The sequence below is a fragment of the Apis laboriosa genome, unplaced genomic scaffold (genome assembly GCF_014066325.1).
Source record: "Apis laboriosa isolate Shangri-la unplaced genomic scaffold, ASM1406632v1 scaffold34_cov151, whole genome shotgun sequence".
NCBI lineage: Eukaryota > Metazoa > Arthropoda > Insecta > Hymenoptera > Apidae > Apis > Apis laboriosa.
In genome coordinates, this window is record NW_025222928.1 from 9,087,075 (window position 1) to 9,098,678 (window position 11,604).

General features: G+C 36.4%; 2 protein-coding genes across 5 annotated transcripts; one reads left to right on the forward strand and one right to left on the reverse strand.

Annotated features, from left to right (window-relative positions):
- Nucleotides 1–118: 118 nt before the first annotated feature.
- LOC122714752 (venom acid phosphatase Acph-1-like) lies at nucleotides 119–8,414 on the reverse strand. 4 transcript variants are annotated; one of them, XM_043936393.1, is made up of 8 exons: nucleotides 8,227–8,411; nucleotides 2,957–3,024; nucleotides 2,598–2,790; nucleotides 2,279–2,454; nucleotides 1,953–2,199; nucleotides 1,725–1,851; nucleotides 1,400–1,602; nucleotides 120–1,232 (listed from the first exon to the last, which is right to left on the reverse strand). In XM_043936393.1, exons 3-8 carry the CDS (start codon nucleotides 2,784–2,786, stop codon nucleotides 1,095–1,097), a joined length of 1,080 nt encoding a protein of 359 aa, XP_043792328.1. In that variant the 5' UTR covers nucleotides 2,787–2,790; nucleotides 2,957–3,024; nucleotides 8,227–8,411; the 3' UTR covers nucleotides 120–1,094. The 4 variants fall into 4 exon arrangements, with proteins under 4 accessions (XP_043792330.1, XP_043792328.1, XP_043792327.1 ...); XM_043936392.1 differs by lacking the exon at nucleotides 8,227–8,411 and adding an exon at nucleotides 7,712–8,216; XM_043936395.1 differs by lacking the exon at nucleotides 2,957–3,024 and having other exon boundaries at nucleotides 119–1,232; nucleotides 8,227–8,414.
- LOC122714751 lies at nucleotides 5,184–6,287 on the forward strand. The gene has a single exon (XM_043936390.1). It carries the CDS (start codon nucleotides 5,190–5,192, stop codon nucleotides 6,285–6,287), a length of 1,098 nt encoding a protein of 365 aa, XP_043792325.1. The 5' UTR covers nucleotides 5,184–5,189.
- Nucleotides 8,415–11,604: the final 3,190 nt, after the last annotated feature.

Sequence of the window (11,604 nt, forward strand, 5' to 3'; positions counted from 1 at the left end):
ACAAAATAATTTTTGGATTAATAATATATGGATTAATATATTTAAATTATATTTATGTTATCAGGGTAATGAGACAGAAGTTGAATGGATACTTGTTGTTACATTAAAAAAATGAAAAGAAAATAATTTTTGAATGAACATATTTAAATTATAGTTATGTTATCAGGGTAATGAGACAGAAGTTGAATGGATACTTGTTGTTACATTAAAAAAATGAAAAGAAAGTAATTTTTGAATGAACATATTTAAATTGTACTTATGTTATCAGAGATAGAAGTTGAATGGATATTTGTTACATTAAAAATGAAAAGAAAATAATTTTTGGATTAACATATTTAAATTATATTTATGTTATCAGGGTAATGAGACAGAAGTTGAATGGATACTTGTTACATTAAAAATGAAAAGAAAATAATTTTTGGATGAACAGATTTAATTTGTATTGTTATTATGTTATTATGGATAAACGTATTCAAATTGTATTGTTATCAGAATGAGACAAAAGAAGAGATAGCAACTTTATAATTCTTACAAACGACACTGATCTAAAATGAAGATTTTACAAATTAGACGTTAAGGATCGTTGGGATGCTTTACAAAACTTGTCAACTTTTTTCCAATCCCCTTTTTCTTCCTCTTCTTTTTCTTTTTCTTCCTCGACGTATTTTACGACACTTTAAATACAGGGGGGCTGAAAAGTGCGGACAAATTTGACTGGTTTACGAGTCAAGCCACTCCATCTACATTCTTTCTCCCTTTTTTCTCCAACTTTCTGCTCTTTTTTTTCTTCACAGATACTTCTCCGATTAATCCAGAATAATACACGAATGAAATTTGAAGAAACTGCTGAAGAAATTGCTGATAATCTTTATATAAAAAAAAATTTTTGCGAAACAAAAGCCTTTCCAACATCCTCCTTCATTTTATGAAGACACAAAACAGATTTACGCCTTTTATTGACCAATCTTATCGCATTCACATTATTTTTACCGATATAAATATCAAGTTTGCTTTCCCACTTAGAATAGCGACAATCGATATATATATATATTTGAGAGAAAAGTTGGAAAATATAAGAAAATATATGTATTTCTTTATTTTTGTCCACATATTTCTTTCATATTAATCGATATTAAAGGCTCTACGAATTTTTTGAATTCATCTAATGGACACATCTTATCGCAATTAGGAAATTTAAGAACTCGAATATTATCCTTATCTTTATAAAGCACCTGTGAACAATAATAGTAACAATAAATCTAATTGTAAAAATAATAGAAATTAATTTTGAAAAGTTTTAATTTTATGTGATTTTTTTTTAATCATTTTTACTGATCATCTTTCAATTTCAAAAGTAATATTCTGTCAATTTATTTTTTATAGAAAATACTTTTTTTACCTGAACGTAATATTCGTTATTGTCTTTGTGTAATTCAAACATCAGACTATTACCATAGTAAGGAATTTCGTTGTCGAAATTATTCAATGCAGAAAGTATACATGCGATATTTGGATCATGTGCCACATACATAAACGCTTTTCGCCTATCTTTTTTGCTTATATGATCATCAACATGATTTAACCATTCGCGAATCCATATTCCTGTCGAGTGAAACAATTATAAATAGTATAATAAATCGATGAAATCACATTGTATTAATTTTTAGAATTTTTTTATTTTTCCATAAAAATAAGAAAAGAATGACAACGAAATTTAAATTTACCGCCTGATATTTGTTTTGATTCCAGAGTACGAGTACGAATCAAAATGTCGTATATAGCTAATTCGTCAAGTTTCCCGTGAGGAAAAACTGATTTCGTCCATTCTGGTAATTCCAAACCAATATTATTCTAAAAAAAATTATTTCTATTTACGTTTTCTATATAGACAAAAAAAGTATGTTAATTATTTTCAATCTCTATCGAATTAATTTCAAAAGTTGAAAAGATACCTGATCGAATAAATGTTGATATAATGAAAATACTCTTGATTGTGTGATATTACCACCTGTGTGTTCAGACAAGTATTTATAAACATCTCTATTGTTTTTTTCAAATTGTATCACATCTTTGTCCGTTTCTTCCACTATGTTTCTCAACATATCAAATCTTGGAGAAAACTGAGTATTATAAAGACAATCTATAGTACGTGGTATTGTCCATACAGGTATAGGTTGCCAATTCAAATCTGGATTCCACCTAAAGTAAATTTTTATGAAGTTACCTTATATAGTAATATAGTTTGTTAAATTGGCAACCATTAAATTTAATTTAGAACCTTTGTTCTTTGGAAGGTGGATATAGTCCAGCTGCCACGAGTTGTCCACTCATTACAGTTCTATCTACTTCATCCGAGCGAAACCAAATATTTTCTTTCGTGTAAATTTCTCCCAAAAAATCCTCGTATCTTTCTCGAAAGAATTGGCCAACTTTGTACATGGTCATTTTACCAACCTACGTAAATTAAAATTTGTCCACAATTAATTCGTGTTATTTAATCGAATTCATTTCTTTTTTTTTTGTATAACATTTGGAAGAAAAATTATGTATATCGTACAAATTAATTAGAATGATTAAAAAATGATATTAATACATACATTTGTTAAACCTCCTTCTCCCGCAGGCTCGTAAGTATAATTGATGTAAGGATCGTTAGGATAAAAATTGATATTCGATGGCATTTTGTTTCCATGTCTAAATATCGTCTGTACAAGTTTCAGTTCTGCCAAAGATGCTCGACAACAAAGGAGGCAAACGATGAATCGTAGAGTCCACGTGGTATCCATCGTTCTGAAAGTAATTGAAATATAATTTAACAAATAAATTTATAGCTTTATTCAAAATATATTATCTATATTAAATTAAAAAAGATTCCATATAATATTTTCTTTCTATTTTTTTATTAAATAAATCTTGCTACTTTTGTGATATCGATAATTATATTACAAAATCTTACCAAATATTGTGCGTTGAGCGTACTTTTATTTCGTTCGAGCAACGTTCATATGTTTATAGTAGATAAAACTACGAAGAATTGGTATTTTAAAATATAAAAAAAGAATCTAATGTCAACGCAGTTTTATGTGGTGGACAACCGGTTTATCTAACTAACGATAGGCTATCGAAAAATGTCACAACGATCGAATATTTTGTTTCATTTTTTTTTACAAAATAATCTAAAAAACAAACATGTAGAAAATTGAAGTATATTCGATAATTCGATAAATACTCATTACTGTAACATTCTGTTATTTCGCAAATATTCTTCTTTTACGTACACTATACTGTTATATATACATATCTAAATTGAACTTATGTTTTATGTATGACACCTGTTAACTTGATAATTATTTTACAAATATTGATATTCAGAAATGTATATATTATTATAATTTCGATAATATTCGAATAATGATTTTAGAAAATACATTATATACATGACAATACTCTAGAAACGGATTTTATTATTAATCGATTCTTATAAACTTCATTATTGTTTTATTCTATCATATAATGAAAAATATTGATTCGATATTTTTAAAAAAAGATGCACTATTATCTACAAACAATGTAATTTACTTGTAATTCATCAATGTTCAAGTTTTTAAAATATTTCCATTATTCATAAAATATTTAATTTTTCAGAGATATATGTGTGTGTAATTAATGTGTTTTATACTTTTTTTTCAACACTTAAAAAAACAAAAATGTGATTAAAAAAGACGGTAATTAATACGTTTAATATAAATTAATATAAATTACTGAATTACAGATACGATTGAAAATACGTGCAAAACATTAGTTTAGATTTAAACTGCAGATCATCTCCAATTGATAAATTAATATTGGAAGAGAAGAAAAATTAATGTAGGATGGAATTCTCATTATTATTAAAATAACTAATCAATTATCTAATTTTATATATATATATAAAATTAGCCTAGGATGTAATTCTCACTATTATTAAAATAACTAATCAATTAATTTTATATTTTATATATATAAAAATAATTTTATATATTTTATATATATAATTTTATATATATAAAATTAACGTAGGATGGAATTTTCACTATTATTAAAATAACTAATCAATTGCCTAATTTTATATATATATAAAATTAACGTAGAATGGAATTTTCACTATTATTAAAATAACTAATCAATTGCCTAATTTTATATATATATAAAATTAACGTAGAATGGAATTCTCACTATNGCTCTCTATAGAAATTATCTTCTCGACTCGATGGATAGAAAGAGAGAAGAAGAAGAAAGAAGAAGAGGGGAGAAGGATTAAAAAATTAGCGGTCGTTCGTCCGTTTCAATTTTTGGCGATAATTCGATAAGTGGAATCGCGTCGGGAGAAGGATGGAAGAGAGGGAAAAGGGAAGAAAAGAAAAGGAAGAAAGAGAAAAAGAAAGAAAAAAAAAAAGGGAGAAAGAAAGAAAAAATGGGGCGGTTGCCGCGTCTGAAGCGCGGCAGGAACGCGGCGCCTCGTGTTCTTTCTCTCGTCTCTCCTCTCCCCGGCCGCGAAAGGAGAGCCCCCAGCGAACAAGAAGGACGAAGGAAGACGAGGGGCGTGTCCGGTCGCGCGGCTTCTACAAAGAGATGCCCACTTCCCTGTCGACCCCTTCCACACTCCTCCACGGGGATCCCTTCCACGTGGGCCCCGGGAGTCCTCCGTTCCCCACCATAAGGCCCTAAGAAAAGCGGGCAGCATGGTCCAGACCACGAGATCCCCGGTTTCTAAAGTCAGTTTACGCAACGCTTCCGTACGCGAACCATATAACGCCATTCATCCTTCGCGATCCTCTCCGCGACTCCTTTCCCCTCTAACGAACGATGATCTCTCCTCGTTTCCAAATTTTCAACTTCCTTTAAGTTTTCTTTCTTTTTTTTCTCTCTCCTTTTTTTTACCATTTTTCCGCACGAAATGACGGAATTCGTTTAATTAAGGAGAGGAACGAACGATAATTCCTCTTCCTCCTCCTCGAGGGAGAGAGAGAGAGAGAGAGAGAGAGAAAGAGAAAAAAAACAGTAATAGTGTTTTTATTATGCGTTGAATCGTCATATATAGATATATATATATATATACATACATACATATATATCAGAGAGAAGAGAGCGAGAGAAAGAGAGAGAGAGAGAGAGAGAGAGAGAGAAAGAGCGAGAGACGTTTCACGAGAATGACCACTTACGCCAGTTTCCAGCAATACGAGGTGTTGGATTCGGAGGGTTACGGGTCGGCGAGTAGCCCGGAATCGAATCCGCGTAGCTGGGCCCAACAGGAGATATACCCTCAACCACCGAGATCTAGGGGTAGCAGTTGCGGGAGCGTGAGCTCGGTCGATTGTCAGAATCGCGAGTACCAGGAGATCGGCGCGACGAACGCCACTTTCCGCTTGGCCGCCACCCCCGCTTCCTTCAACCTCGAAACCGAGTTCTACGAGTCCCCTTACTATCAACAACAAGCTTGCCGGAACGAGCATCATCATCATCGCCATCATCATCATCATAATAACAATAATAATCATCATCATCATCACCACCATCATCATCATCATCATCATCATCGTGATCACGAAATCGGCCACTCCTCGAGCGGATGTAACTCGAGGACGATGAGGGAGAAGAACGAGTGCGCGAACGTTTACGACGGATGTGTGACCGTGGCTCGTGCCGATTTCTCCACCACCAGTCAGGATGGTAAACAGAACGTGCCGCCAAAAATGGATCAGCAACATCATCATCATCATCATCAGCGCAACATGGATACGGGGAACGACAGGTGCGATTTCGTTGGGCAGAGCGAGGAGAGCTTCTTCGGTATCCCGAAAGGTGATGGTGGTTTTTTGGCTAGGAATAATAGCGGGGAGAACTCTTATGGACAAAGAGGCGACATTGTTTATTTGGGTGGCACGTACACCCATGTGCAGAGGAACGAGGGCTACGTTGTCGAGCAGGGCGAGGGGGAGGGCGGGAAGCGCGACACGGCCAGGTACCAGGGGAAGATCGAATACACGTCCGGTGAAAAGACAAGGGAGAACGTGCATCACAACAGGATGAAAAACGGGACGACGCCTGGTATAGAGGTGTTGAGGAAGAGACGGCTGGCCGCGAACGCGCGGGAAAGAAGAAGGATGAACAGTCTGAACGACGCGTTCGATAGACTGAGGGACGTGGTACCTAGTTTGGGCAACGACAGAAAGCTGAGCAAGTTCGAGACTCTGCAAATGGCGCAGACTTATATCGCGGCGTTGTACGAGTTGTTGCAAAGAGAGTGAACTTGGAACATTTCGCGAAAATGTGCGATTAATCGTCCAGCGATCGCTTCTATTCGATAAATTTGCTCGATGAAACTTGCAAGTGGATAATTTACGTTGGACCGATTGAAGAGGAACGATGTCGCGACGCTTGATCGACGTTGAAAGGTAAATGACGAAACGTTGAAGGGAAAGATTCGAAAATCGACGAGAATCGATCTCGTTCCCACCCGATAGTTTAATTAGCGATAATTGGTGCGCGCAAACACGTCGCTAATGCTTTTCCCTCCGCGCGGCCTTGTTGCCGGATTCCAGAATATTTTTTCATAGATCGAATCGCGATTGCGATGCGTTGATACGCGAAACGAGCCTCGATGTAGTTTCAGTGTTCTCCAATCCAGATGCTCTCTTTCTCTGTGTAAAGCGATGTGTAAAGCGAAAAATGAAAGAAATCGAAATTAAACGAATATCTCGCGATCAACAGGTTGGGGATCGCTGCTTTGAGCGAATATCGAAAACGTATACGTGGCTATCGCGTATTTTAATCGTAGGATTCGTGTAAATATTTGATTAGACGCAATTAAGTTATTGTGACGTTGTTTAGGTAATTGTGTACATATATATAAAAATGGGGGATCTCTCGATCACGATGATCGATCCGTGCGACAGCGAAAAAAAAAGTAAAGCTATTTCTTCTCTGAAACAGCAGAGAGAAAAATTATGTTTCTCGTCTTTGGCTCGAGAAAAAACAGTTTCGCGAGATACGCGACGAGCATACTTTCTTTTCTTTTCTCTTCTTGGTGAGGATGATTTTGATTTTATCTCCGATTAAAAAAATCGATCGAATAATTTTCGCGAAAGGAAATTTACCGTGATGATAATAACACGGGAATCTCGTCGATTAAATTTTTTGAGATGAACCAAAGAATCCGTTAACAGTTTAAGGAAAAAAACAGTGCGTCGCGATTATTTTTTCAATCACAGTTACGATCATGTATACTACCGGTTTGAATCGTACGAGGTGTTGATATATTCTTGTGATACATTCTCCTTTAGAGGATCGATTCGAGAGGCGAAAACAATCAACGATCATCCTTCGAAAACGGATATATATTCCCCACGAACATGTTGACACCCGATAATAAAGAATAGAGCGGAAGACAAAAGCGAAAGAGGACAGGTTGTTTGGATGGTTTCCTGCGATGTTTCTCCCGCAATTAGGGATATGCAAAAATGGGAGGACAAATGGCGGTGGTCGGCCACCTCCACTTAGCAGTCAATCACAATTAAATACAATTTTGCGCGAGCTTCGGCCCCTGGTAATGGCGCAAAAAGAGAGCAAATTGAAATCTCCTAGCTGACAGAATGATAGATGGTGGCGCGCAGACGCGAAAACACGGGGGACGGAGAAAAAGAGGGATAGAGATGGAACGGCGGAGAGTTACCTTCCCCGCAGAACGCCGCTGTGAGAAAGCTGGTGCTGCTGCTGTTGCTCCTGCCTTTGCTTCGAGCCGAACAACGGGCGAAAATGCAAAAGTGTAAGACCAATATCTTCTCCTCTTGAAGAAAATATATCGTTTATAGAGAACAACTACATACGTTATACGTATATTCGATCGAACGCTATCCAGTTTTCCGTTATTCCATAATTTAACATGACTACGCAAAATCCTTCTGATTGCCATTGTTGTGTTCTCTCTGACGACTGAAATTGCGTTCTAATACACTTTTGAAACTGGTCACTCGTTACTATACCACGTTTTATCATTTAATTCGATGCTTTTTTAAACCTTTTGGTAATATCTATCCAAGATATGAAAAAAATAATTGATAACCACGCAACTGATCGTAATGAAATGTCGTGCGTTATCGCGCATGCTCAATTAAACTAGATAGAAATTATCGTTCGTCCGAAAACGATAGCGACGATTAATCGAGATTCGAATAAAAAGAAACCGACCTCTTGTGACCCGACACGAATCTATTTCCGCCTAACTTCTTCCGATAGAAAGATTCAATCGAAGAGAAAAGAAGACGTTCGTGATGACGACGAGCGAAGGAATGTCTTCGTTCCAATATATAATCGAATATTACTATCGATTCTCGATCGTCTGTCGAGATTTTGTACGGACGAATAACGAGAGAGGACACGCTTTGGATCCATTCGTATAATAGGTTAGGTGTTGAGTCGATAGAGGTCGTGATCGCGGCGGTAACGCAGGCAGTTTGTTATTCACCGTGGAAAAAGTGGATTCGCCACGCGTGGTTTTCTTCGTTTCGCGTGGATATAAGGTAATATAACGTGGATTCTGGACAGAGACATCGTGTCACCCGAGCGGAACGTGTTTGCAGAGATGCTTCTTCAGAGTTTTGCAATCGATTCGTTTGCCGGTTTCTCTTAGATTCTCGCTTCCTGCCGCGCTGAAAGAGTTTTCTTAACCTCTTCAAGGGGGGATAATGGCACGTAATGCGCGCAAACATGGAGTGTTGATATATTTGTGGATCCATTTTAGATTCTTATTTGTTTGATTTTTATCTGAGTCAATTTCGTTTAATGCAGAAAAACATCAATCGGTTATCAATTTTTTATCAATCCCTGTATTTATCTTTATGTTAAAAATATTATATATATTAAAAATCCAAAGATTTTTCACAAATATATCAACAGTCTTTTTTCCCTCAATCGTGACATAGAAAAAGATACTATGAGTGTTATCATGATATAAATTCTACAACTTTTTATTGATATTTTAAAATTACCGTGGGCGGTAAATTAGAAGGACGAAAATTCGAAAAAGATCGGCTCTATTTTTTTTTTTCAAATTTAAACCTCGTTATTCTCCATTCGTTTCGTGGATGAAATGCGTAGTTGGTTTCTTCTCGCGTGCTCGTCTTAGACGAGATTATCATAACTCGCTTCTAATTTGCAGACTAGCGACCAGAGAAACGTAAAAGAGACAAAGGGGGAGGGGAGGGAGTCTCTTTCGAACGGCGCCCTTCAAATTACGGTGTTTCTCGAAAGTATTGGACTCGAGGATTCGAGAAATGATCGAACTATCGTCGTATAATAAACATCGTTGTTTCTTTACCAGCGAGACGAGTGGTGAGATTATGCAAATCGGAAAGAGGCGAATTTTGTAAAGCGTTTTTTTTTTTTTTTTTACGTTGTTTCGGGTCGATAGCACTGCCATCGAGAGTACCTTTGTAAATAAATTGTACGTTTTATATATATTAATACGACGTTATGATAAGATTTAATTTAAGAGGAGATTCGAAATAGGCAAAACAAATTCCCACCAATAATGTTCCTCTAAAGAGACCAAATGTATTTAAGGATGTGCAATGTTGAATAAAAAACACATTGGAAGATTCGACTTTTTTTTCTCTTATTTCACCCGTTGCGTTCAATTCCACATCCTATTTTTCTTCTAAAGAATTAAAAATTATCGCTCTACTCAAAAAAAACCTTTTTAAAAATCCAAAAGAAATTTCTTGTTCTTTTCCCTTTCTTTTTACTCGCAAACTTATTCTTTTTTTCGCTCATCGTTTCCGAGAGAGAGAGAGAGAGAGAGAGAGAGAGAGAGAGAGAGAGAGAGAGAGAGAGAGAATTATGGAGATTTCGTAGTGCGTTTGAACGAAAACGGATGATCGAAAACGCTAGCAAGTATACGATTGGGACCGGGAAGATTATCAAAATCGATCGAGTCTGCCTTCCATAATTTCCAACTCGCGGAATGAAGGCTCGATCGAGCCGTGTCGATCGTCGGTGCATAAGGATGCACATTCGAGCAGAACCGCCTAAACTCTTCCTCGAGGCCATCGATTTTTTTTCCAGGAAGCCTAGGATATAACTGCGCCGACAATTTCGAGGACGCGACGAAAAAATAAATAGCCACTTCTCTCCAGACCCTCCTCGATGCTCGAAGGGATACGACGATGAAACCGTTTTATCGGTTCATTAGGCTAATTGAATTTTCTCGATTTAATCTCTTACCTATTATTTCTCCTTCTATTTTTGCGTGTTTGAATACACATACATACACATATATCTTTCCAAATTATGTTATATCGATTGTTCATTATTGTTCGTTAATGTTAAATCGTTAACACGAATATAGAAAATTTGATTTATCGACGGTGGATATTGGGTGGAAATTTGTCGAGCGTCTCTAAACGTGCGGAAAATAAAAGAAAATAAAAGCACAGAGAGAGGGGCACAAAGCGCGCTTAACCGCCGATTTCCATTGGAAGTTGAGCAGCGTACGGGTAATTGGTATCTTACGCGGTCGTTGGGAGAATAAATCGATCGTAGCGAACGTTGTTGGGTTTGATAGAATGCCGGATAGCGGCTCGCACAAAGCGACCTTCGTCTGGTCGAGTGAACCTGTGCTACCAGCCAGACAAATTGATACCAGGCAACGCACTCACTCTCCCTATCTTTTCCGCCTGTACACGGGGGTACCTTACGTGCCTCGAGTAAGTACGGGCGCATAACTCGCACACCTCGATATGCTTCGAAACGATCCAAGCCGGCTAGCTTATGCGCCTCTTACAACCTCGTATTAACTCCAAATAGTCCATCTCGCGTTTACTCTTTGGATCTCGACGAATCCAGAATAAAACGAAGCGTGCGCGACATCGAAGCGAAAAAATTATCCGATTCGAACCGATGTCGCATGGCAGTTGTGACGAGTGGAGATACAGTAGATTGTATTCTACTAGTCGTCAAAAATGTGCGTGGTAGAAAATTCTGGGACTTTTATTTCGGGAACTAAAATGTAACGAACGAAATTTTATTGTACGATAAAATAGAAATATTTTCCGATTAACGTAACGATCGAATGCTGGTGTTTGAATTAAAATAATATTTAATTCGTTAAATTGAATTATAAGTTGGTTATAAGATTGTTCGTAATTCAAGTATTTTTTGCCTGTCATTGGTGATGAGACGATTGTGTCGGTAAATTAGATACACTGTAGCATCCCTCGAGTGTTTCAGTCGGTGACGATTACAAGTCGTCGTAATAAAGTTAATGCGCGTTACTCCCCATACAATGGAGTAAACCGTTGTTATCGCGATTACTGTTATTATCGCAATTATCACGATTGCTCTAGGATAAGGTTCGTCGAACGGTAATAAGCGTGAATTACGCTTTCAGATGGGAGAAGCTGCGAGATGTTTCTGCGAGATGTATGAAAATTAATAGCGCGTGCATGTTTATGTATATTTACGCGCATTAAATGCATAATCGTCTAACTACGTTTAAATATTACGCGAATATTTTTAATCGAATAATCGCGATTATCTATATAGGATATCAAATATTTATTTCATTTT